This window comes from Hemiscyllium ocellatum, chromosome 23 (genome assembly GCF_020745735.1).
Source record: "Hemiscyllium ocellatum isolate sHemOce1 chromosome 23, sHemOce1.pat.X.cur, whole genome shotgun sequence".
NCBI lineage: Eukaryota > Metazoa > Chordata > Chondrichthyes > Orectolobiformes > Hemiscylliidae > Hemiscyllium > Hemiscyllium ocellatum.
The window spans coordinates 23,935,872-23,962,541 of record NC_083423.1 but is presented as its reverse complement, the minus strand read 5'-3'; the positions used below and the strand labels follow the sequence as shown (position 1 = coordinate 23,962,541).

Genomic DNA, 26,670 nt, shown 5'->3' with positions numbered 1-26,670 from the left:
TGAGATGCTCACACTTCTTCCATGAAGTGAGGTACAAACCGTCTGCACCTTGCACCACCAGCTGAATGTGTTCTTATGCTGACCAGATTTACATTTGACCCCACTCCTTTCTAGTAAATAAGAGTTGTTGTTATGGGAACCTAACCAGATCGGTGTTTTTCATGGGGAATGTGAACATTCGTTCCTGTCCTGCTCCGTTCTCCTCCCGCATTCTCATCCTCTGAGGACTGCACTGGTGTCACTCTTGGCCGTCTATCCAAAATGAAACATGTTTGGTTTTGTTTCAAAATTCCATCCTTCCCTCCCTTAACCATCATCTTTAACTCTTTCCTCTTTGATTTCTCAATCTACATTGCTGGTGAATGATCACCAATTAATATTCACCACAAGCCACAGATTCCTGAAGTTATCTTGATCAGATTTCTTTTCACCAGGTTTTCAGGTTATGACTCAATTCAATTCAGCAGCTTCTCCAACTTAATTATATCTATTCTGATGATAATGACCCTTTTCTTTAAATGAGGACTCTGCTTTACTGTGGTTGACAGCCTCTTGACCTTATCTGCCCTACTCCCTGAACTTCTGTTCTCATCTCTTCCTATCCTTCCAGAGCCACAACAGGAATCTGGTGCCTTCCATGAACATCATGGTGTGAGCTTTACTCTACATCCAACCGATATTATATATACTCTGAACATGTTTTATAGCAAAATGTAAAGGGAACTTAAATCTTAAGACCATAAGACGTACAAGCGGAAGACAGACCATTCAGCCCCATTGAATCTACTCCACCAGTCAATCATGGCTGATGGGCATTTCAACACCAATAACCCGCACTCTCCCTGCTGCCCTTAATTTCTTGCTAGATCAAGAATTTATCAATCTCTACCTTGAAGACATTTAATGTCTCGTCCTCCGCTGCGCTCCGTAACAATGAATTCCACAGGCTCACCACGCTCTGGCTGAAGAAATGTCTCCTCATTTCCATTCTAAATTGACCCCGTCTAATTCTAAGACTGTGCCCACGGGTCCTAGTATCCCCACCTGACAGAAACAAATTCCCAGTGTCCACCCTTTCTAAGCCATGCATTACCTTCTAAGTCTCTATTAGATCTCCCCTCAACCTTCTAAATTCAAATGAATACCATCCCGGGATCCTCAGCTGTTCATCATACGTTAGGCCTGCCATTCCAGGGATCATCCGTGTGAATCTCCGTTGGTCACGCTCCACTGTCAGCATGTCCTTCCTCAGCTGTGGGGCCCAAAATTGGACAGTATTCTAAATTGGGCCTAACCAGAGCTTTATAAAGTCTCAGTAGCACATCACTGCTTTTACATTCAACCCTCTTGAGATAAATGGAAACATTACATTTGCTTTCTTAATCATGGATTCAACCTGCAAGGCAACCTTTAGAGAATCCTGGACTAACACTTCCAGATCCCTTTGTACTTTGGCTTTATGAACTTTCTTATCGTTCGGAAAATAGTCCATGCCTGTATTCTTTTTTCCAAAGTGCAAGACCTCGCATTTGCTCACAGTGAATTTCATCAGCCATTTCCTGGATCACCCTCCTAAACTGTCTAAAACATTCTGCAGCCTCCCCACCTCCTTAGAACTACCTGCCTGTCCACCTAACGTCATATCAATGGCAAACTTCAGCAGAATGCCCCAGTCCCTTCATTCAAATCATTAATATATAAAGCCCCAACACTGAACCCTGCAGGACACCACTTGTCACTAGTTGTCATTCCGAAAAAGAACCTTTTATCTTTACTTTCTGCCTTCTGTCAGACAGTCTATCCTCAATCCATGCCAGTAGCTCACCTTGACCAGCATGGGCCCTCATCTTACTCAGCAGCCTCCCGTGTGGCACCTTATAAAAGGCCTTTTGGAAGTCTAGGTGGATAACATCCACTGGGTTTCCCTGGTCTAACCTACTTGTTACCTCTTCAAAAGAATTCTAACAGGTTTGTCAGGCACGACCTCCCCTTACTAAATCCATGCTGACTTGTTCTAATCTGACCCTGCACTTCCAAAATTTAGAACTCTCATCCTTAACGATGGATTCTAGAATTTTACCTACAACCAAGGTTAGGCTAATTGGTCTATAATTTTTCATCTTTTGTCTTGATCCTTTCTTGAACAAGGGGGTTACAACAGTGATTTTCCAATCATCCGGGACTTTCCCTGACTCCAGTGATTTTTGAAAGATTACAACCAACACCTCCACTATTTCCTCAGCCACCTCCCTCAGAACTCTAGGATGTAGCCCATCAGGGCCAGGAGATTTATCAATTTTTAGACTTTTTAGCACTTTCTTTTGTAATGGCTACCATACTCAACTCTACCCCTTGACTCTCATTAATTATTGGGGTATTACTCATGCCTTCCACTGTGAAGACAGACACAAAGTAAGTTCTTCAGCTTTTTCCTTATCTCCCATCACTAGATTTCCTGCATCAATTTGGAGTGGCCCAATCTCTACTTTTGCCTTTCATTTGTTTCTTGGCTGTCTAATCACCCCCCCCTCCGGCTAAGCTTTCTTTTCTTTAGGATGAACCTCTGTACTATATCCTCAATTACACCCAGAAACTCCTGCCATTGTTGCTCTACTGTCTTCACCACTCGCCTCGGCTTCAAATCGATTTTCTGTTGTGGTTCTGTTCGCCGAGCTGGAAGTTTTTGCTGCAAACGTTTCGTTCCCTGGCTAGGGAACATCATCAGTGCTATTGGAGCCTCCTGTGAAGTGCTGCTTTGATGTTTCTTCCAGTATTTATAGTGATTTGTTCTTGCCGCTTCCGGGTGTCAGTTTCAGCTGTAGTAGTTTGTATGTGGGGTCCAGGTCCATGTGTCTGTTGATGGATGTTCTTGCCGCTTCCGGGTGTCAGTTTCAGCTGTAGTGGTTTGTATATGGGGTCCAGGTCCATGTGTCTGTTAATGGAGTTTGTGGATGAATGCCATGCCTCTAGGAATTCCCTGGCTGTTCTCTGTCTGGCTTGTCCTATGATGGTAGTGTTTTCCCAGTCAAATTCATGTTCCTGGTTGTCTGAGTGTATGGCTACTAGGGATAGCTGGTCGTGTCGTTTTGTGGCTAGCTGATGTTCATGGATGCGGATTGTTAGCTGTCTTCCTGTTTGTCCTATATAGTGTTTTGTGCAGTCCTTGCATGGTATTTTGTAAACTACGTTAGTTTGGCTCGTGCTGGCTATTGGGTCCTTTGTTCTAGTGAGTTGTTGTCTGAGTGTGGAAGTTGGCTTGTGTGCTGTTATGAGACCTAAGGGTTGCAGTAGTCTGGCTGTCAGTTCTGAGACGCTCCTGACGTATGGTAGTGTGACTAGTCCTTTTGGTTGTGGCATGTCCTCGTTCCATGGTCTATCTCTTAGGCATCTGGTGATAAAAGTTGCATGGGTATCCGTTTTTGGCGAATACCTTGTATAGGTGTTCCTCTTCCTCTTTTTGCAATTCTGGTGTACTGCAGTGTGTTGTGGCTCTTTTGAATAGTGTCCTGATGCAGCTTCGTTTGTGTGTGTTGGGGTGGTTACTTTCATAGTTTAGGACTTGGTCTGTGTGTGTTGGTTTCCTGTGTACCCTTGTGGTGAATTCTCCGTTGGGTGTTCTCTCTACTAACACGTCTAGGAATGGGAGTTGGCTATCCTTTTCCTCTTCTCTCGTGAATCGTATTCCTGTGAGTGTGGCGTTGATGATTCGGTGTGTTTTTTCTATTTCTGTGTTTTTGATGATTACAAAGGTGTCATCGACGTATCTGATCCAGAGTTTGGGTTGGATTTGTGGTAGGGCTGTATGTTCTAACCTTTGCATAACTGCCTCTGCTATGAGTCCCGAGATTGGTGATCCCATGGGTGTTCCGTTGATTTGTTCGTATATCTGATTGTTGAATGTAAAGTGTGTGGTGAGGCACAGGTCAAAAACTGAAACACCTAGTCAGCGGATCCAAACACTCCATACAATCAACACAGGAATTCTTGGACATCATCAGGAATACACACATAGACAAAGAAGAAACCATGGTATCATTCGATGTGACGGCACTGTTCACATCGATTGACAAAACCCTAGCCAGAAAAACAATAGCCAACCTACTGGACATACATAACAGAACACAGGAGGCCGAACCTATCAACAAGGACGGCATACTTAAACTACTAGACCTGTGCCTCACCACACACTTTACATTCAACAATCAGATATACGAACAAATCAACGGAACACCCATGGGATCACCAATCTCGGGACTCATAGCAGAGGCAGTTATGCAAAGGTTAGAACATACAGCCCTACCACAAATCCAACCCAAACTCTGGATCAGATACGTCGATGACACCTTTGTAATCATCAAAAACACAGAAATAGAAAAAACACACCGAATCATCAACGCCACACTCACAGGAATACGATTCACGAGAGAAGAGGAAAAGGATAGCCAACTCCCATTCCTAGACGTGTTAGTAGAGAGAACACCCAACGGAGAATTCACCACAAGGGTACACAGGAAACCAACACACACAGACCAAGTCCTAAACTATGAAAGTAACCACCCCAACACACACAAACGAAGCTGCATCAGGACACTATTCAAAAGAGCCACAACACACTGCAGTACACCAGAACTGCAAAAAGAGGAAGAGGAACACCTATACAAGGTATTCGCCAAAAACGGATACCCACGCAACTATATCACCAGATGCCTAAGAGATAGACCACGGAACGAGGACATGCCACAACCAAAAGGACTAGTCACACTACCATACGTCAGGAGCGTCTCAGAACTGACAGCCGGACTACTGCGACCCTTAGGACTCATAACAGCACACAAGCCAACTTCCACACTCAGACAACAACTCACTAGAACAAAGGACCCAATAGCCAGCACGAGCCAAACTAACGTAGTTTACAAAATACCATGCAAGGACTGCACAAAACACTATATAGGACAAACAAGAAGACAGCTAACAATCCGCATCCATGAACATCAGCTAGCCACAAAACGACACGACCAGCTATCCCTAGTAGCCATACACTCAGACAACCAGGAACATGAATTTGACTGGGAAAACACTACCATCATAGGACAAGCCAGACAGAGAACAGCCAGGGAATTCCTAGAGGCATGGCATTCATCCACAAACTCCATTAACAGACACATGGACCTGGACCCCATATACAAACCACTACAGCTGAAACTGACACCCGGAAGCGGCAAGAACATCCATCAACAGACACATCGACCTGGACCCCACATACAAACTACTACAGCTGAAACTGACACCCGGAAGCGGCAAGAACAAACCACTATAAATACCGGAAGAAACATCAAAGCAGCGCTTCACAGGAGGCTCCAATAGCACTGATGATGTTCCCTAGCCAGGGAACGAAACGTTTGCAGCAAAAACTTCCAGCTCGGCGAACAGAACCACAACAACGGACACCCGAGCTACAAATCTTCAACCAGACTTTAATCGATTTTCTCTAGTGCCCTTGTAATTACCTTTATTTAGTTGTAACACCATTACATCTTATTTTGCCTTCTCTCTTTCAAATTACAGACTGAACTCTACCATATTATGATCACTGCTTCATAAATGTCCCCTTATTTTAAGATACTTTATAAAGTCTGGCTAATTACATAGCACTAAGTCCAGAATAGCTTGCTCCCTTGTGGGTGCCATCACAAGCTGTTCCAAAAGCCATCCGTAAACATTTCATGAATTCCCTTTCTTTGGATCCACTGGCAACATTATTCACCCAGTCCATTTGCATACTGAAGTCCCCCATGATCACTGTGACCTTGCCTTTCTGATATCCCCCATCTATTTCCTGGTACATTTTAAATCTAATTTGTGTCTCCATAGCAGTGTTTGACTGGATACTGTAAACAAGTCAGGTACACAGATGTGCAGTCTTCACCTTGAAACCATGTTCACGTAACAGTGATTCCAAATTGGGGTCTCCTAATGATACCGAAGGGAAGAATTCTCCTACGTGTTCCCGAGTCCACCAATTATTGAATGACCTGTAGGCGGGAGGAGTGGACATAAACGGGAGACCATGGAGAGGAAGGAAGAGTGAGGACAGAACAAGGGGATAACGGGAGTGGAGAAGATATGTATTAGAAAAAGGATATATGGCATGGTATCAAGCCATTTGTTTCAATCATCCTTACTGGTTTTTACCCACCATCTGATCAATCAGTCCCAAACACATTGGCACTAGTCCTAGACCTCATCATCCCCTTGTTCAATTCAATCTCAAATGACAGCAGTTTTACTTGCCCTCCAACAGCACATTTTCTCCCTCAATTCCCCTAACATAATGCTTTCCATGTGGCACAATTTGTCTTTCTAACTCATCCCTCAATAATGCATCTGGTCTCACCTTCCCTAAGTGCAGCACTGCAAAATCTCTCAGCTCAGCTGCACATATACTTTCCCCACAAGTCCAACACTGCTCAGTTGCTTGAACCCCTTTTCTCACCCACTGCGTCATTCCTCCTTTGCCCTAACCCCACACACCAACCACAACTTTGAGACTGTGTGTGATTTTCTCTTTCTGCTCCCACTTCACTTCAGTGAGTGTGCAGGCTTCACCCGGTCCTATTCAGTACCATGTGAAACTGAAAATAACAAATGCTGGAGATCACAACAGGTCTGACGGCATCTACAAGAGACAGCAAGTCAACGTTTCGAGTCTAGATGACTCGTCATCAGAGCTTCAGCATTTGATGTTTTCAGTACAGGTTTCAGCGTCTGCAGTAATTTGCTCCTACCAGTACAATGTGAACATTTTCTTTCTTTCCTATGCTTGCAACTGTGTTTGGGTTCTCTCTCAACATGATCCCCTTCCACCCAGAGAACCACTTAGACTGTGCTTTCACCTTCTCCTTCTTATGACTTTTGTCCTCTTGCTCAGCAGCAAAAAAACACACACACACACACACACACACACACACACCTTCATTCCCTACTCCTGAGCCACAATCTCCCTCTCGGCGAACGTATTTACTCTAAAACTCCTACTTACCCGGGAGTCCCGTACACTGTATACCAATACTTGTACAGCTGGGCTCGTATGTAAGTGGGGGGCTTGGTGCTGAAGGCATATTTTGTCTCATCCACTTGCACCAAGCGAATGACTAAAAGCAAAAACAAATGAGAAAATAAAGAAGTGATGACAAGCTGGAAAGTGTAACTTTAACACTGTATTACTGCAGAAGCACCATGTAACAGTGAGAAATACTGCGATTAGTGCAAGATGACAGTGTAAGATAGCATAACATAACAGTGAGTTACTATAAGCAATTCAGTGCAACAATGAGATATACCACAACCAGTGCAGAGTGATAGCAAGAGAAACTACAGCCAGCTCCGTGCAATGGGCACAAGATCCTCTGCACTCACCATTTCTCTTTCCCTGGAGAAGACGATGGATGAAGCTGGTGAACCAGGGACTGTGCCTGTGGTCACCCAGGGCAGCAAACCACATCTGCCAATCGAGCCTGGGCTGGTGTGGGGCCACCACAGGAGGGGCTACGCTCAGGTTCCCTGGCTTATACATGAATTCAATTTCCTAAGAAAGAAAAAACACTCGGAATACGGGATCAGAAACAACAGAAGCAGCAGAATAAAGGACCAGGGTGGGAGAGTTAATGTCCTCATTCTTAGGACAAGAATCAATGGTGGCTATCTTGCTCAAAAAAAGGCGATGATCAAGGGAGCCCTGCATTCCACACACAAGAATGAAGACTGAGGGTCACTGTACTCTACTGATGGGGCCACAACCAAAATAAAACTGTCACTTCTCACAAGGAATGAGGAGGGCTATATCCGACTCTCAGGAAAGAATGCTGGGGTGCTGAGTCAGAAAATGACTCTCCAGGAAAACTGCAAGCTGCCCTCTCTCATAGCTTGCATTCTCACCATCTGCACTGTTCACAAATCCTACCTTCCATTTCTGGCCATCGTAGCTTCCTTCCACCACAACCTCTGGACGACCACCAACCCCTGTCATTCGACGGAATAGCCCATAGGAGTTGACTAGCTGGTAACGGTCGACCACATCATACAGCTGGCGAACCTCAGGCCTCAGGTTGGAGTTAGTTTCATACTCAATGAAGGTAAATGGTACCTGGGGTGAAGGTAGGACATCAAACTATCAGTGCCCTGAACTCTCTCCCATCAATTGCTAATGCACCACATAATATTCATGACAGGTGAGGGTGGGTAAGAATTGTTGGTAGCTTAAATAGTAAGAGTATGGAAAAAGATGTAAAGAAAGGGGATGGTGGAAGAGATTGCATGTAGACATTAGTAATTTATCTATCCAGCTAATTCGACTCCATGTCTTTGGTAATCAAAATTCCTCCATAGATCAGCATTTAAGAAGGAATGAGATAAACAATTTGAATGAAGAACATGAACTGATAAGGGTTGAATGGTTGGCTTCAGCTGCAGGTCTAGCAGAATTGCAGCTTGATTGGCAAAATAGAGTCATAGGGATATACAGCACGGAAACAGACCCTTCGGTCCAACTCGTCCATGCCAACCAGATATTCTAAATAAATCTAGACCCTATGCCAGCATTTGGCCAAAATCCTTTAAACCCTTCCTATTCATACACCCATTCAGATCCCTTTTAAATGCTATCATTATACCAGCCTCTGCCACTTCCTCAGGCAGCTCATTCCATACATACACCACCATACCAAAAACCTTCTTCACTATCCTACCTATCTACAACTCCACTTTCAAGGAACTATGAACCTGCACTCCAAGGTCTCTTTGTTCAGTAACACTCTCCAGGACCACACCATTAAGGGACTCAGTCCTGCTCTGGTTTGCCTGTCCAAAATGCAGCACCTCACATTTATCTAAAACTCCATCCTCCATTCCTCGGCCCATTGGTCCATCTAATCAAGATCCCATTGTACTAGGAGGTTACCTACTTTGCTTTCCACTACACCTCCAATTTTGGTGTCAGCTGCAAACTTACTGACCATACTTCCTATGCAAATCATGTGACCCTAAGAGAGAAAATTAATGGCACAGGAGGTGGCTATTTATCCCAATTTATCTGAGACAGCCGACTAAAAGAGCAATTCACCTCATCTCACTTTCTAGCACTTGATTTGTTGTTCTGCTGGTTACAAAAGTACACACATAATTTTGTTTTAATCCGGTTAGGCCCTGAATCACTTTCCAGGTGAACAGAAATTCTTGACTTTCCTCTAAAGCTTGTACCAATCATTCAATGCACTGGCTAGTGGAAAACCTTAGAGTCATATCTAAAAAGAAAGTCTGTGTGGTAGCTAATATCTAGGTCCCTTAATTACTGACCTCTTTGCTACTGGAATTAGATACTACCCATTCCACATAGATCTCTCAATTTTATACAATTGAATTAAATTACTCGCCAGCTTCAAATGATTCAAAGAAGACAATTCTAGTCTATCTAATCTTCCCTCTTATTTAAAATGAATATTGTCGTTATTATCATGGATCAGAACTGTACACTGTAGCCTAGTTGTGGAATAACAAAGCTCTGTGTTACATTGACTTTAATCTCTCACATACCTGTAATCACCACCAAACTGTGATTCGGAGGTGGCCTTGGCACACAAATCAATCTTGAGTATTCACCTATTTCTCTTTAAATATTTCCACTCTATCTCCCTGAGTCAGCTATTCCATAGTCACTATCCTCCTTGAAGGAGAGTCTAACCATGTACTTCAGGAATTTATTTTAACCAAGAATACATTATCAAAGTTTATTCATTCTCTTAGATCAACTGGATTAACCAACTTTTCTGACTTCTCACCGGAGTCCCTAATAACCAAATGACAATTTCAACCTAATTTCGCACTCTCCAAATAACAACCTTAGTTCTTCAATATCTGAATATTCTGGGAACAAACATGGCCCAAGCTGAAATAAGGTCATATTCGGGGGAATGAATCTGATTTGACTTCATTAATTTGAACTGTTATTAAAATATTAACTGTGGCTCTTTTTGTAGCACAGACCTCTGTATCAAAAGAATGGGTACTCAAGTTTCACTCCAGAGTGTGCTGTACTGGAGGAGATGCTATCTTATAAGTGAGATTTTAAACCATGGTCCTCTCTGTTCTCTCAGGTGCACATTAAAATAGCACCATGAGATCTTTAAGGAGAAGTCTGGGATTTTGACCTGTCCAATATTTAGCCCTCATTTATCATTACTAAAACAAGTTATCTAATTTTTGAAAAAAATCTTACTATTCTTTGTAGGATAATTTGCTACTATATTTTCAAAATTACAAGTTATTATATTAAAATGTTCTTAATTGGTTATGATTTGGAGATTTAACGGTAATGATTTAACGGTTGTTAAAACACCATATGAATACAGTCTGTTACTTGAACTAGGACTCAAATTCTGGAGGGAGAGTCCCAGCTCCACCTTGTGCTCCTCACTCACCAGGCTCACAGCAAACATTGCAGCAGCAGCAACAGCAAACACAGCCGACTGAGAGGTAGCCCAGAGCTTGGCGATAAATCCTCTCACCATGAGGGAACTAGGAAAGAGAAATTGATTTAATGTTAAAACCAGGGGTAGATAGTCAGTGCAACTTGAGGGGTTCATAAATCTAGGGGTTGTGGTTGTGGAGAATCAAGAAACTGTGGGATGGGGGATTTGGGCAACGGGAGCCCATAAACTGAGCACATAACAAGTAAAACAGGAGTGAAAGGGTGCAAAGCAAACTGTCCAAACTGGAAGAAGGGGATGCAGCAAGAAACCCCATATCTACAGGCTCAGCAAAATAATAAACCATGAATATGAAAAGTAAGCCCAGTGAGGAGTGGGAAAAGAATATGATGAATGTTTTCTGCAATTTTCTACTTGTGTGGACCCACTCAACTTAATGGGGACATTGATTAAGAAGAGCAGGATATTCTGGCTCATATTTATCCCTTAATCCACTTCACCACAAAACAGCTTATTTGATTGTTTACTTCAGTCCTGTATTTGGGAGCTCACCGTTTGCAAATTGATCAAAGTATTTCCATAAACTTCAAGGACATCCTGTATGATGTATGGTTGGTTAAATTACACAGTTAGCTAGAGTGGTTCAGGTTAACGTGAACAACAAAAGTTCAGCTAAGTCAGTCTTGGTGTCAGTCTCCTTGCTTTGCGGATGGCAGTGCATTCAATCAACAGAAGCAGCATCAGCAAGCAATAGGTCAAGGACATGCCTTCAAGCAAAGCACTCATGAAGTAAGGAAGGAAAAATGATTCTAATTCCTCAGAGACACACCTGAGCAGTGATGAGAGTATCTCCCAGGTGAGGGACATAACACCAATCCAGATGGTAAGGGGAGTCACAGTCTTCAGCCATCGTGTAAACTCATGGAAAGTGAAGCCTGGGAACCAAGATGAGGGATAGAGGTTTGAGAATAGACATGCTGTATCTGCTCTGGGAGCGTTTGCCTGCATAATGTAGAGGAATCTCTAATCTTTACTGAACCTATGCTGTGTATGGACAGGAGTGCTTGTTGATACAGCAGAATGAGGTTTACCTTGATCCTGTGCTGTACCTGTCCTTCGACGTATTTAATACCAACAACTAGATTCTTCAAACTATAATTAGTTTCATTCATGAAATCATTTTCTCAATTAAAAGATTAGTCATTCTAGAATTAGCCTGTACCAATATTTTAGAAAAGCTATCCAATTCACCATTCTCTTGTCAAGCAACTCCCCCTTCAAGCAAGCATCCTGTTCTCTGCTGAGTAGTATTACTGTATCTTCTTCTATCACACTCTGACACAATATATTCCAGACGCTTTACCGATGTGTTAATAAAATTAAAGATCACGTGCTTTTGAAATAGCCTTCATGACTTTACCTCCAAAGATTTGTGCACATACATCCCCAGACTGATGATGCAAATCTTATTTTGTATTGCCTCTCTTCATTGTTCCTACCAAAATATATGACAACTCTTTTCTACATTAAATTATTTTGTCATGAGTCTGTTTGTTTTATCAATCCGTGCCCTTCTGAAGGATATTACTTTCCTCTTCAATGCTTATTACATTTCCAGTTTCTTAACTGCAATTTTGAAAACCATTGTTAACATACACGATCACCTCTTTAGTCTGGAATGCTTGGGACAAAGATATTTCTGGATTTGAAAATTTTCTGAATTATAGGAAGAAGTTAGAATGTCTAACAAACATATGAACTGGAAAATGCGGTGGATACAAATATTTATCTGAAGCATAAATCAGTGATGAAAATTTTAAAGTAGTAATAAAAATTATTTTATTTATCAAAATATTTCCAGATTTCCACTCCTCCAAAGTAACGTATGAAAGCAACACTGAGGATGCTAGGGTTTGCTCAAAAGGTTTTCAGACCACTGGTGTTTCCAAAGAATAGATTTCCACACTTGAGGGATTACATTATATAATAAAAAAGATAATACTAACTTCTGGGGACAACGTATACTTTCCTCCAGTCTCAGAAACAACACTCATTATTATTCGCTGTTGACTTGCATCCAGCGCTCCTTTATATTCCTTCAATTTCAAAGGCTTTAATTTTGTTAATGAGTCATTTACATGGCACTTTGACACCCGATATTCACATCAGCTGTACTTATCAACCCTCTTTGTTGCCTTAAAGAACTCAATCAAGTTCAACAAATACTATTTTTGTGCGACAAATCTATACTAGCTTTCATTTTTTGAAAAACATTATTTCAGGGGATGTGAATGCCACTGGCCATGGCAACATTTACTGCCCATGCCTAACTGTCCTTAAGATGATGATGCAACGGTTTCTTGAACCACAATGATCCTTTGGGTGTGAGAATGCTCAACCTACTGTTTGGAAGGGATATTCAGGATTTTGACCCAGCAACATGGAAAGAACTATTAATATCTCCAAGTTAAGATGGTGCGTCTTGGAGGGAAACTTACAGGTGGTGGTATTCCCACACATCTGCTGCCCTTGTCATTCTACGGGGTACAAGTTGAAGGATTGTAAGGTGCTGTCAAAGGAGCTTGGTGAGATCCTACATTAGCCCCGTACATTGAGATGCCACGTAACTTTGACCTGGATTGTCATTTTTGAAAGTTTCCCAACTACAGTTAGGCTACTGCCTCCTCTTTACTGTGACATTGGCAGTGAGGTCCTCTTTCATGAAGATGGATGAAAACATTTTGTACCTCAGTTAGGCCCTCCAACCTACAAGAGAATTTCCTCTCTTGACTGGTTCAATGCTCACCCTTCCTTTTGCTCTCTTTTAACTATTTCTATTTATTATTTTATATCACTGTACCATTATCCAGTACTCCTATGAAATATATCTGTAGAAGAGACGAACACAATTAAAATTTGTAAATGTAAGGAATCTTAAGTAACGAGAATCATGGAGAATGATGTCAGAAGTGAAACAGCATCTGCTGGTTGGTTATGATGCAGGTTGACACTGAGATGGGCAAAGAACCTGAAGCGTGTATTGCTTATACCTGTTTTGGATTCTATTATCCTTTTCTCCCAGTGGAGACTTAGTCCAAAGTAGTGAATCGTTCCATAAATCAATGTTACATAAACCGCCAGCTCAGTGAGGCCAATGACAAAAGACTGTAGTGTCCGTAACCAACCCAATCCTATAGGGAAAAGAAGCAACAATCACAGTTCAAATGTCAGAATCCAATTACTTTCTCCCTGGACACATATCACAGGTTGCTGAGCCCGGGCATGCCGCAGGGACTCACCATGGGTATGCATCAGTCATGAATACCCAGTGTGGACACGTCATCTGCCACAGTGTACCTCCCATTGGCCTTCCCCTCTCCTGCCTGATACTCACTCTGAGGGTTTTGCTTCTTGCCTCTCCTAATCCAATAGTATATATGCTGATCGTCCAGTAGTGAAAGCGCCAAAACAATGGAAAGTAGATTGAAGAAATTATAGTTACCGGTGACGATAATTAATACCTGGAGCAAAATCTGCAGATACAAAAAAAATCCATCAGTGAGAAACGCAAATGGAGGCTGAGAGCACAAGCAGGACACCAATATCTTTTGCACAGTGACATGGGAGACTGCAAGTATGATTCAGACCAGAAAATGTCACCTTCCAGCTTATTCCAAACCCATCCCTGCCCTCTAAACTTCTTTTGCAATCTTCACCACTTTTTCAGTTGAGAAGTCAGTGAATAGCATGCTCCCCACAGCCCAGATAGCAAAAGCATTAGGTGTTCTGTTCAACTCCAAGAACACCCTTCTGCTATTCAGGTTTGGACAGAACTTGGACCTCAAACAGCCACTGGAAAAATCTGAAGCCATGAACTGTACACTCTTGTCCTGTCCCAAGTGCGAGCATAACCAGGATTCTTGGATTTGAACAACTCTTTGTGACATTTCCCAATTTTGGCTTTTGACTGTCTGATACTTCAGTCATGTATCAGAATTTGGTTTATTATGACACATACTCAAGTACTGGAGTACAGCGAAAGATTTACACTATCGCCCCACATGGCACCATCTTAAGTACAAAGTACCTCAGTACAAACCTTTGATACAAGATAGAGAAATAAAGAAAAAAGTTGCATTACCTTATCATTATTCATAGTATCAATTAGAAAAATAAGAAATAAAATTGAAAAGATAAACATTCCAGTCTTTCTGTAAAGGGCAAGCAGTATTTCAGTGCAGGGGCTTCCATATGTGGTCTGACTGATCAGTCCTTTTGATATTTGCAGAATGTGGGCTTACCTGGGTGTAGAATGCAAATATCCTGAGGTGACGGATTGGAGCAAAGAACAACACAGGAACCACAATCTCTAGCACAAACACAATGACCACGCTGAGCTTGTGAAACCAAGATGGCAACTGATGTGCAAACCAGGCGAGAGAGGTAGGGATGCACTGAGTCTCATAGTGGTACGTCAGAGCTGCAAGGAAATCAGGAACATAAATTGAATGAATTCTGATGAAACATCACACCTGAAACACTTACTCTCTTCCTCTCTTCACAGATGCTTCAAGACCTGCTAAAGATTTCCAGCGTGGTTTATTAATTTCAGCACACAGTTGTATACTTTGTAGTGTTTGCAATTGACATTGTCCTGGTTCATTATCAGCATCCAGGTGTGGGTACCATACCCAAAATCAGGAGCTCATAGTTTGTGCCTAGTATTAGTGCCATGATAAAAGAATGAAATCCCCATGAATGGATTGAACAGGCATATCTCCAATCTCCTTGAGGATCAACTGCAGATTGCTATGAGAAAGGTTGTATGAAAACCAAGAAACATTTTATTTTGCACAAGATACAGGACTGAAGAACACCCAGGTTTTGAAAAAATACTTATCCAATCTCTACAGCTTCTCACAAAGCTAAATATTACAAATGGCAAAAACATTGCCCAAGAATATCTTTACTTTTATAAGCTAACTGTCCATTAGCTGGGCAACCTAACCTTATAGAAAAGTCCACAGAATAGGTAATTATTTTGCCGCTTCACTTCAGACACTGTGCTGCTTTATAACTGGATAGCAATACCAACAGTTCACCTCTGACCCCTGTCCCAGTTATAATTCAAGAAGGTATGAGAACCAACAAAACCCGAATGTCCTGTGTGTATCTGCCCCTTAAGATTGATTCCACAATTATATCATTCAAATATAATCACATGTAAAACATGTCAATGTTCTCCTGAACCTTGATTGTCTCCAGCTGATGGGAGGCAAAGGAAACACTATTCCGAATATGTGTGTAAACTTGAACAGGATAACCTTTTTTTTGTAACAAATAATATTGAATTAAGGTTGGGAGTGGCAGCTAGCCAGTGGTGCATTTAGTTGGGGTGATACTGGTGGACATTTAACTGCAGTAGCATTTACTCACCTGTTAGACCCCACCATGTGGGGCATCGACTGGTCAGTTTCACCACACCTGATGCAAACATGAGCCTGAAAAAAAGCCACCGCACCAGCCAGAACATGACACCATCATGGTGCCGCACAGGGGCTGCACGCCATTTCTTTAAGTGTAGTGGTGCCACCAAAATTGCCAGGAATCCAGACTCCAGTAGCAAACTATCCCTACAAAAATCAACGAGGTACTAGTTACTATATACAATTTACCTCTTTACACACTGTCCACTGCTTAGCCCTTGCATACTGTTCACACCTTAACACACTACTCGCTCCTGACATATTGCATCTCACCAATACATTTGCACACATTTTGGGAGAAGGTATTAGAGGATGAGATGGACTCACCACTGAAAGTAGAGGAAGACTTGTCCAACCTGGAGAAATAAGAGATGAATCATTAACACTTACCCAGCGATTGCCCCCTCACTGAACCTCTTCTCCCTCCCCTGTAAAAAGCTCAGGCCTGGAACCCATCCCCACAATTCAACTCCTTCCAAACCATATCCCTTGGAATCAGCTTTCGCTGCACACAGTTTCTGAAATCTCTCTTACCAGAATTTGTAGCTCTAGGTCTTGCTGTCACCTCACTTTGGAATTTAGTCTTAAAGTCTCAAAAACCATTGGCTCCTGATCCAAACTACTTGATATACCCTAACTTCTAATATGATGCAAACCTAACCTGTTCCATGTCCTCCCTGGAGTTGACAAAACACATGTTAACTAGCATGGGACAAGCACACAGATGTGGATGGGAAAAATACATAATGTCAATATACATGACACACACATACTCCCACCAAATCTGTTGTACCACAGTTGACTCTACTGCGGGGAGAGGAGGAATAAGTGTGAGAAGGCTATTGTAATAGGGAATTCAGTTGCATGAGGAATAGATAAATTCTTTGTGGTCGCAAACAAGATTCCAGAATAGCATGTTGCCCCAATGAGTGCTAAGAACAAGGTTTTCTTGGAGCGGCTACAGGCCATTCTGGAGTGAGAAGATGAGTAACCAGTGGTAACGGTATACATCAGTACAAACAACTTATCTAAGAAAAGGGGATGAGGTCCTAAAAGTAGAATATAAGGAATGGGAAGCAAGTTAAAAAGTCGAACCTCAAAATTAGTGATCTTAGGAAAGCTACCATAGCAATGTATAACTCGGAGTAGAAATAGCAGGATATATGAGATGAATATATGACTGGAATGATGGTGCACGTGGAAGGGGTTCAGATTCCAATGGTATTGGAACTGGTCTGTCAAACATGGGACCAGAACAAGCTGGATGAGTTGCACCTGGCAGGACTGGAACTGATGACCTCGGGGTATATTTGTTAATTTGGTTGGGGAGGGTTTAAACTCAAATGGGAACCTATACAGGCAAAGAGAAGAGAGGGAAATGAGTGTAAAAGCAAAAGACAGAATCAGAACCAGGAAAAGTTATAGGTTGAGGATTCAAGCCACTATGCTAAATAATGTAAATAGGAATAAACATGTTAAGAAAACAAGATTTAAGGACTTGTGTCTTAATGCGCAGAGCATTCAAGCTCAAGTGGATGGATTAGTTTAGCAAACAGATATAAATGGATACGTTATTGTGGAATTAGGGAGACTTAGCTGCAGGGTGACCAGGGATGGGAACTGAATATCCAGGGCATTCCATTTTTAGGAAGGACAAAGAGGAAAAGGTGGTGGGGTAGCATGACTAGTTACAGAGTATATTAATGCAATAGGAAGGATATTACCTCTGGTGCAGTGGGATCTGTATGGGTGGAGCTCAGAAATATGATGAGACAGAAACAATGGTGGTTTGTATATAGATCCCAATACTTTTGCAGTAATGTTGGGGGAAAGCATTAAACATGAAATTAGAGACACAAGCAATAAAGATACTGCTGTAATTATGAGCAACTTTAATCTGTATGTAGATTGGGCGAGTCAAATAAGTAACTATATCAGAGAAGAGGACTTCCTGGAGTCTGCACAAGATGGTTTTCTGGATATATACTTTGAGGAACTAACTGGAAGCCAGGCCATGCTAGACTGGGTATTGTGTCATGAAAAAAAGGAATAATTGGCACTCCTTTGGAAAAGAGTGCTCATAATATGATGGAATTCTTCATTAAGATGGAGAGTGATATATTTGACTCTGAACCTCGGGCCCTGAATCTAAATAGAGACAACTACCTTGGTACAAGGCGCAAGCCAGCTAAGATAAATTGAGGAGCATTACTTAAAGGGATGGCAATGCATAGGCAAGGGCAAACATTTAAAAAATACATGGAGGAACTGCAACAATTCCACTTTCCTATCTGGCACAAAAACAAACCAAGAAAAATGGTGCTGTCATGGCTAAGAAGGGAAATCATGAAGAGCAGTCGATCCAAAGAAGGGGCTTAGAAATGGCCAAAAAGAGCAACAGCCCTGAAGATCAGGAGCAGTTTAGATTTAGCAAAGGAGGAAAAGTGGAGCATGGGAGTAAATTTGCAGGGAATTTACAAACTATTGGTAAAAGCTTCTATAGGTTAGTAAAGAGAAAAAGATTAACAAAGGCAAATGTTAAGTCCTTTCCAATCAGAAGCAGGGGAAATTATAATGGAAAACAAAGAGATAACAGACCAATTAAGTACATATTTTAGTTCCATCTTCACAAAGGAGGATACAAATAATGTTTCAAAAATATTGGTAACACATGGTCTAATGAGAGAAAGGAACTGAAGGAATGTATGGGGGTCATTGATGGGATTAAAGGTCAATAAAGCCCCAGAGCCTGACAATCTTCACTCTAGCGTACTTAAGGATTTGGCCCTACAAATAGTGGATGCATTGATGGTCACCTTTCAAGATGCTAGACTCTGGAACAGTTCCTATGGATTGGAGAGGATCTAATGTAATCCCACGATTTAAAAAAAGTAGGTAGAGAGATGACAGGGAATTACAGAACAGTCAGTCTGGCGTCAGTAGTAGGGAAAATACTACAGTCCATTGAAAAAGATTTAATTGCAGAACATTTGGAAACAAAATGACAGATTTAGAATGGATATAAGCAAGGAAAATTCAATTTGACAAATCTACTGGAATTCTTTTGTGATGAATTCTTTGAGAGCTGATAAGGGAAACCAGTGGATGCAGTCGATTGGACTTTCAGAAGGTATTTGATAAGGTCCTACTTAAGCATGTAAAATCAAAACACTTAGGAATGGGGATAGAGTGCTGACTCAATAGAGGACTGGCTGGCAGACAGGAAACAGGAGGAATAAAAGGGTCATTTTCTGAGTGACAGCCAGTGAGTGACTAGTCGGGTACTGCAGGGATCAATGTTTGGACCCCATCTATTCATTATATGAATGTAATATCTCCAAGTTTGGAGATGACAAAATTTGGTGGGTGAAATGTAAGGAGAATGTAGAAATGCTTTGGTGTGCTTTGGACAGTTTGAGTGAGTGGGGTATGTATGGTAGATGAAGAATACAATGCAGTTATCTACCTTAGTAGCAAAAACCAGAAGGCAATTAGCTGATAGACTGGGAAAAGTTAAGTTGCAGTAAAACCTGGGAGCCCTTGTGTACCAGTCAGTGAAAGTAAGCATGGAGGTGCAGTAGGTCGTGTAAAATGGTTTGTTGGCTTTCATAGCTGAGGGATTAGAGTACCGGAGCACGAATGTTATGCTACAATTATACAGTGCCTTGATGGGACCACACCTGAGATATTGTGTGCTGTTTTGGTCTCCTTATCCTTCAGGATGTTCTAGCTAAGGAGGAAGTGCAACAAAGGTTTACCAGATTGATTCCTAGGATGGTAGCACTAACGTATGAAGATAGCCCTGATCAGTTAGGACTATAGTCACTGACATTAAAAGAATGAGGAAGAACTCAGAAACCAATAAAATTCTATCAGGACGACACAGGGTAAACACAGGAAGAATATTCCCAATGATTAGTGATTCCAGAACCAAGGGTTACAGTCTAAGGATATGGAATAGGCCATTAGGACTGAGATGAGGACAGAGTTCTTCATTCAGAGTGGTGACTATTTGGAACTCTGCCACAGAAAGCGGTTAAGGCCAAACACGGAATGTTTTCAAGGAGATAGATATTGTTCTTAGGGCTAATGGGATCAAATTATATGGGGCAAAAACATAAAAAGACCACTGAGTAGGATGATTAGCCATGATCATATTGAATAGTGAGGCTAGTTCAAAAGGGCCAAATGGCCTATTCCTGTTCTTATTTTCTATGCCAGAAGTGACTTCACCTGACGAAGTGGCAATGCTCTGAAAGCTGGTGATCTCAAATACATCTGTTGGACTATAACCTGCTGTCATCTGATTTCGGAGCTCGTCCATCCCAGTCCAACACACGCACCTCCACGTTATGCCTATCTTCTATGTTTCGATATGGACACCCACCTGGTAAACTGATAAGTAGAGGATCCAGAGGCATGCAAAGATGAAGCAGTCTCGGAAAGGTTTTGCCACTAGAGCGATGACGGACAGGCTGATCCCCAGTAAGCAAATGAACTCCATGCCTTGTTCAGTGTCAAGCCCAAGCCAGGGGCACAACCACAGTAACGTTGGAGAATCTGTCAGCTGCTCGACCAGTGGCTTTCCAGTGAAGGGCAGCATCCTGCGGACTGGTAGAATTCCTTCCTTTCCATAGAGTCCTGTCAGAAAAACAAAAGGTCACAATATTATTAATAATAGAAACAAGCATGGCTTGCACCGTAGGAGTCTATTCAGTCCATTCACAATTGTGTGAGCCAACAGAGTGTTATCTGGTCTAATCTCAATTCTCAATTAAATCGCCCCTCAACATTTTTTTGTTTCAAGCCACTTTAACTTATGAAAGTAAAATAAAGAACTGTGAATGCTGGAGACCTGAAAAAGAAATGAAAACAGACATTCTCTGTGAAACTCAGCAGGTCTAGTAGCATCTGTGGAGAGAAAACAAGAGTTAACATTTTGAGTCCAGTGACTCTTCTTCACAACTGCTAGCAGCTCTGAAAAAGTTGGTATTTATGCTGATGAAAGCATGGCTAATGGTGGAGGTGGTGAGCAGATAAGTGGAGACAGAGTCCAGAGAGGTGAAACAAAAAAAAGGTAAGCAGATAAAGTAAGCTGAGGAAGGCAAGCTAGATACATGGTAATGGGGCTGTAAGTAGTAAAAAAATGGGTTGGCTATGCTGGAAGCAACTAATTTCAAGACAGAATCTGGGTTGGGTGTAGGTAATAGACATGGAAGATGTTAGATTAGATTAGATTATTACTTACAGTGTGGAAACAGGCCCTTCGGCCCAACAGGTCCACACCGACCCACCGAAGCGCAAGTCACTCAGACCCATTCCCCTACATTTACCCCTTCACTAACACTACGGGCAATTTAGCATGGCCAATTCACCTGACCTGCACATCTTTGGAAACCGGAGCACCCAGAGGAAATTCACGCAGACATGGGGAGAATGTGCAAACTCCACACAGTGTGTCACCTGAGGTGGGAATTGAACCAGGTCTCTGGTGCTGTGAGGCAGCAGTGCTAACCACTGTGCCATAGTGTTGTTCATGCTCTGAAATTATTAAACTTGATATTGAGTCCTGATGGCTGTTACGTCCACAAATGGAAGATGTTGCTCCTACAAATTGCATTGAGCAATACTGGAGCACTACAGCAGGCCTGAGACAGAAATATTGGCCAGGGAACATTGTGGTATGTTGTTGTGGCAAGAAACTGAAAAGTTCAGGATGATTTTTACAGACAGATACAGGTGTTTTGCAAAGTGGTCATCTGGTTTGTTTCTCCTCTCCCTGATATAGAGGAGACTGCTATGCAAACAGCAAATACAGTAGATTAGATTGAGTGCAGTGCAGATAAATCACTGCTCATATTGGCCAGTGTCTGGGGTCTTGGATAGTGAGATAAACAGAAAAGTGTTGCACCTTCTATGATTGTATGGGGAGGGGGTGTGGGGAGTGGGGGAATTGAACCAGTTGCCCTTGAGGGAATGGTTCCTGTGGAATGATGATGAGAGTGATGGAGACGATGTGCCTGGTGGAAGTGGAAATGGTGGCTTATGATCCTTCTGATGTGGAGCTGGTGGAGTGGAATCTAAGGACCAGAGGGACACTATTGTAGCTGTGGGAGGGAAGAGAAGGGGTGATGGCAGAAGTGTTGGAAATGGGTTGGACATGACTAAGGAATAGTAGTAGTGAATATTCAGTTAAGGAAAAGGGTGAACATTTGAGGTCCACCCTGTGAAAGGTGGCATCACAGAACAAATGTGATGGAAAACTTGGAGAATGGAATAAAGTCCTTACAGGAAACAGGGGTGAGGATATATAGTCAAGAAAAATGTGGGGGTCGGTGGGTTTGTAATGGATATTGATGGCCAACCTATCCTGAAGATGGAAACTGCGATGTCAAGGAGGGAACAAAGGAGTCACAAATGTATTTGTGGTGCTGCTTCCCTCTTTTGTCTGGAATTGGAAACATTTATCAATTTTGCTTCCAATTTCAGCTTGTCTATTTCTGCCTCTTCTCTTCCATTCCTCAACATTACTGGCCATTTACTTGTATTTCCTTGCCTTGTTAGGCTTCTCCAAACGCTTACTTCTCACCTGTCCACACGAATTCCACTTTCCACTTTTCTACCCACCTGATCAATATGTTTCTGAAATCCACAGCTTTCGACTTGACTACTAACAACATGGTCAGTCTTTGTATCATTGTAAATTTTTTACTCTAAATCAGTGATTTTTAACACAAAAGACAAGTAACTTATCAATAAACCCTGTGGGACACAGTTGGAAAAGGCTTTCCATTACAAAAACAACATGGATAATCATCCTTTGTTTTCTGCCCTAAGTTAATTTTGGATCCAACTTGTTATTTGAATCTCATGGCTTTCACTTTTGTGGCCACTTTGCATTGTCAAAAACTTTCCCAAAATTAATCAGTTGTGCCACTTTCTCAAAAAAAATTCAGTAAAATTAGATAGACTTATCATTTCCTCAACACATCTCTGCTGACTGTCTTAAATAAATGTGTCTTTTAAATGGCAATTTATATTGTGCCTCAGAGATTTCCCTAATAAATTACCCAGCACTGAGTTTAGGATGACCTGCCTATAAGGACTTGTTCAATTCTTTTCTCCCTTTTTAAACAAAGGTGGAATCTTGGCACTCCTACATTTATAACCAGAGAAGGTTAGAATTATTATGGCCAGATCCACCATAACTTTTTCAATTGCTTCTCTGAACAGCCTAAATGTACCTAATTTAGGCTCAGTGATTTACTGACTTTCAAAGATTCCACACCTCTTAATATTTCCTCTCTATGTTTATTCTATTCAATATTTTATATTTTGTAACTACTCAATCACTTCCCTTCTTGTGGAGGCGAATGCAAATTATTAATTAAGAATCATGCCCTTGACTTCAGCCTCTACACATTTTACACCTTTTTAGTCTCTAAAGGCCTTACTCTTTTGGCTATCTTTCTGACCAAAAATTGTTTTTTTCAGCAATACTTTATATATTGACAAAATAGCTGCTAAAGTTCCTTCTGTTTGCTTTTCAAATGTCCTGTCTAGGTTTGCCTCTGACCTTGCAACAATTCTCCCAGTTACTGTGTTATTGGGCTCTCAGCTTAACGTAAGCTTTCTTTTCTACACAATTTCTGCCTTGCATGCTGTTTGACATTTAGGACAGCCTGTATTTGTGAATTCTACCTCTGATTGCCAGGGTCCCGGATTCAATTCCAGCCCCGGGCAAATGTCTGTGTGGAGTTTGCACATTCTCACAGTGTCTGCGTGGGTTTCCTCCGGGTGCTCCGGTTTCCCTCCCACAGTCCAAGATGTGCAGGTTAGGTGAATTGGCCGTGCTAAATTGCTCGTAGTGTTAGGTGAAGGGGTAAATGTAGGGGAATGGGTCTGGTTGGGTTGCTCTTCGGAGGGTCGGTGTGGACTTGTTGAGCTGAAAGGTCAGTTTCCACACTAAGTTATCTAATCTAATCTCAACCGGAATGTATTTGTGCCAAATCCTCCATGTATACTTCTCACTGTTCTAAGACTGATTTATCCTTGAATAGCTGTTTCTAGTCTTTTGCCAAATCACATCTTATGGCTTTTACTTTTATGGCCACTTTGCATTAGAAACTTGTCAAGAGCTTCCCCAAAATTAATCAATCGAAATACTTCCTCAAAAATTTCAGTGAAGCTAATAACTTTAGTAAAATGGCCTTAGGATAAGATCACAGAAGAATGTCAGTGTATGTGCACATATTTCCAACAAGCATTTCACCTAGTGACGTTTTCCAGTATACTCTGTGTAACCCTGCACATCATTCCCTTCCAAAATAATAAAACTTCATTCTTGAATATCTTGATTGAAACTGTCTCCACCACTCTCCTGGCAGTCCTTTGCAGACCCTAACAACTTGCTGTTTGCAAATGCTGTTCCCCATATTTTTCTTGTTTAACAATTACTTCAATCCGCACCCTCTTTTTCTTGATCATTTCAAAAGGAGAAACAGTTTCTTCCTATCAATTCTGTTCAGATACCTCGCGATTTTGAATACCTTTATCAGATCTCCTCTTATCCTTCCCTTCTCCGAAGGAAGCAGTCCTAACTTCTTCAATCTGTCTTCATAACTAAAATTAATTGCAGTGCAATCAACCTCCTAAGGCTCAGTGTCTCCAATGCCTTCACATCCTCCCTCAAAAGTAAAATCACCATTGTCTTAGAGGACCATAGGACTGCTCTCTCATGAGAGAGGCATGACTGGTCGTGAATTTAACCTGAAGATCAACATGTCTCAGGCAAAGGGAGAGGTTGAGAATGTACCTTCACAGTAACCTTGCTCGTACGCAAATGAATCCACACTGGTGGGGTCACACTGCATTGTAAGCCAGCTGTCCAGCCAACTAAGCAAACCAACCCATTCTTCCTAAACCGCGACACCAGAAAACAGTCACAGTAATCCAACTGAGGCCAAACAAGTGCCTTATGCAAGTTCAATATAATCTCAAGTAAAAGCAAAATATTGATGTTGGAAATCTGAAACAAAAACAAAAGGGCTGAAGAAACAGAGTTAATACTTTCTAATCCATGAATCATATTGGACTCCAAATGTTTCTCTCTCCACAGATATGAATTTCACACTCTGATTTGTTTCAATATAATCTTTGTGCTCTTGCATTCTATGTCCCTATTAATAGCCTTTATCATCCCTACAATTGGCCAGTGACAAACAAACATTCCAAGAAAAGGCAAAGGACAACATGAGTACAGAAAATTGCTGCTTCTTGGATCTGGCTGCTTGTTAATTGGCTGATGTGTTTCCTTTACCACAATGGTTATATTTTGAAAGTGCTTTGGGATATCTTGTCGATAGGAGAGGGACAAAGCCCCAGCTGACAGCCTAATCACAGACCCATACTGATCTCTCCCAATTACAGCTACTGTCTGATCAGAACGGGGTCCAAAGGATCCTATGATTCAGAATCTTAACCTTGCAACTGATGAGAAGTACAACATTCTGACTGCTGATCCATTGTTCCCACTGGCAGCTGATTCAGGAAAACTACGCAATCAAATGAAAACTTCAAATTCTTAAGCACACCAGTTAAAAATTAGAGATAGAAATGATGTTGGGGGAAGGCTTCACACACAAAAATCTTACAGCTGTCAGAGACTGGAAATTGAAGTTGGAAGTGCTGAAGAAAATCAGCATGTCCGACATCATTTGTAGACAGTACACTCTTCTCTCTTTATAGACACTGCCAGATCTGGTTTTCTTAGAGTCATGGAGATGTACAGCATGCAAACAGACACTTCAGTCCAACTCATCTATGTCGATCAGATATCCTAAATTAATTGAGTGCCATTTGCCAGCATTTGGCCTGTATCCCTCTAAACCCTTCTTGTCCATGTACTAGATACCTTTTAAATGTTGTAATTGTACCAGCCTCCAGCACTTCCTCTGGCACCTCATTTCATATACTCACCACCCTCTGCAAGAAAAGGTTGTCCTTTTGGTCCCTTTTAAATCTTTCCCCCCTTCACCTTAAACCTGTGCTAAATAATTTTCAACTCATTCAGTCTGGGAAAAATATCTTGGGTATGCATTCTATTCATGTCCCTCGTGATTTTATAAACCTCTAAGGTCAACCCTCAGCCTCTGACACTCCAGGGAAAGTAGACCCAGCCTATTCAGCCTCTCCCTATTGCTCAAACCCTGGCAACATCCTTGTAAATCTTTTCTGAACCCTTTCAACACTTCTTGAGCAGTTTGTTTTTACTTTGAAAGCTTGGGCTTCTCTGAAAAGAGATGGAATGGAAGAATAAGGGGGAAGGTGGTGGAGAGTGCACTCATGAGGTTCATGAACATGCGAAGAAAATGGGCAGTGGGTTTCTTACTCGAGAAAAAACATTCATGGGATGCTGGTTTTATTAGCCTTTATTGCCCATTCCTGGTTGCCCTGGAGAAGATGGTCCTTTTTGGACCTCTGTAGCGAATAGTGCACATAATGGAATGGCTTCAGTTGAGTTCACTTCATTTCCAAAACATTATTCCCTGTGTACATATTGACAGTTGGGGGCTCGCCATAAGAGCCTGAAGAAAAGTCACTCCGGACTCGAAACGTTATCTCTACTTCTCTCCTCACATATGCTACCAGATTCTGGGTTAGTGGTGCTGGAAGAGCACATCAGTTCAGGCAGCATCCGATGA

The 26,670-nt window shown here is 41.8% G+C and overlaps 1 protein-coding gene across 2 annotated transcripts in view; it reads right to left on the bottom strand.

Moving 5' to 3' along the window:
• Window positions 1–26,670, bottom strand: part of lmf2a (lipase maturation factor 2a) — a 28,997-nt gene that overhangs the window by 1,888 nt on the left and 439 nt on the right. For both annotated transcript variants that reach the window (XM_060842777.1, XM_060842779.1), the window contains exons 2-13: window positions 20,355–20,608; window positions 16,295–16,323; window positions 15,918–16,114; window positions 14,783–14,961; window positions 13,876–14,014; window positions 13,532–13,672; window positions 11,311–11,416; window positions 10,473–10,569; window positions 7,961–8,143; window positions 7,417–7,585; window positions 7,040–7,151; window positions 5,927–6,032 (exon numbers count right to left, since the gene is read on the bottom strand). In XM_060842777.1, the coding sequence (XP_060698760.1) occupies window positions 5,927–6,032; window positions 7,040–7,151; window positions 7,417–7,585; window positions 7,961–8,143; window positions 10,473–10,569; window positions 11,311–11,416; window positions 13,532–13,672; window positions 13,876–14,014; window positions 14,783–14,961; window positions 15,918–16,114; window positions 16,295–16,323; window positions 20,355–20,608 (1,712 nt within the window). The remainder of the gene's footprint in view (window positions 1–5,926; window positions 6,033–7,039; window positions 7,152–7,416; window positions 7,586–7,960; window positions 8,144–10,472; window positions 10,570–11,310; window positions 11,417–13,531; window positions 13,673–13,875; window positions 14,015–14,782; window positions 14,962–15,917; window positions 16,115–16,294; window positions 16,324–20,354; window positions 20,609–26,670) is intronic.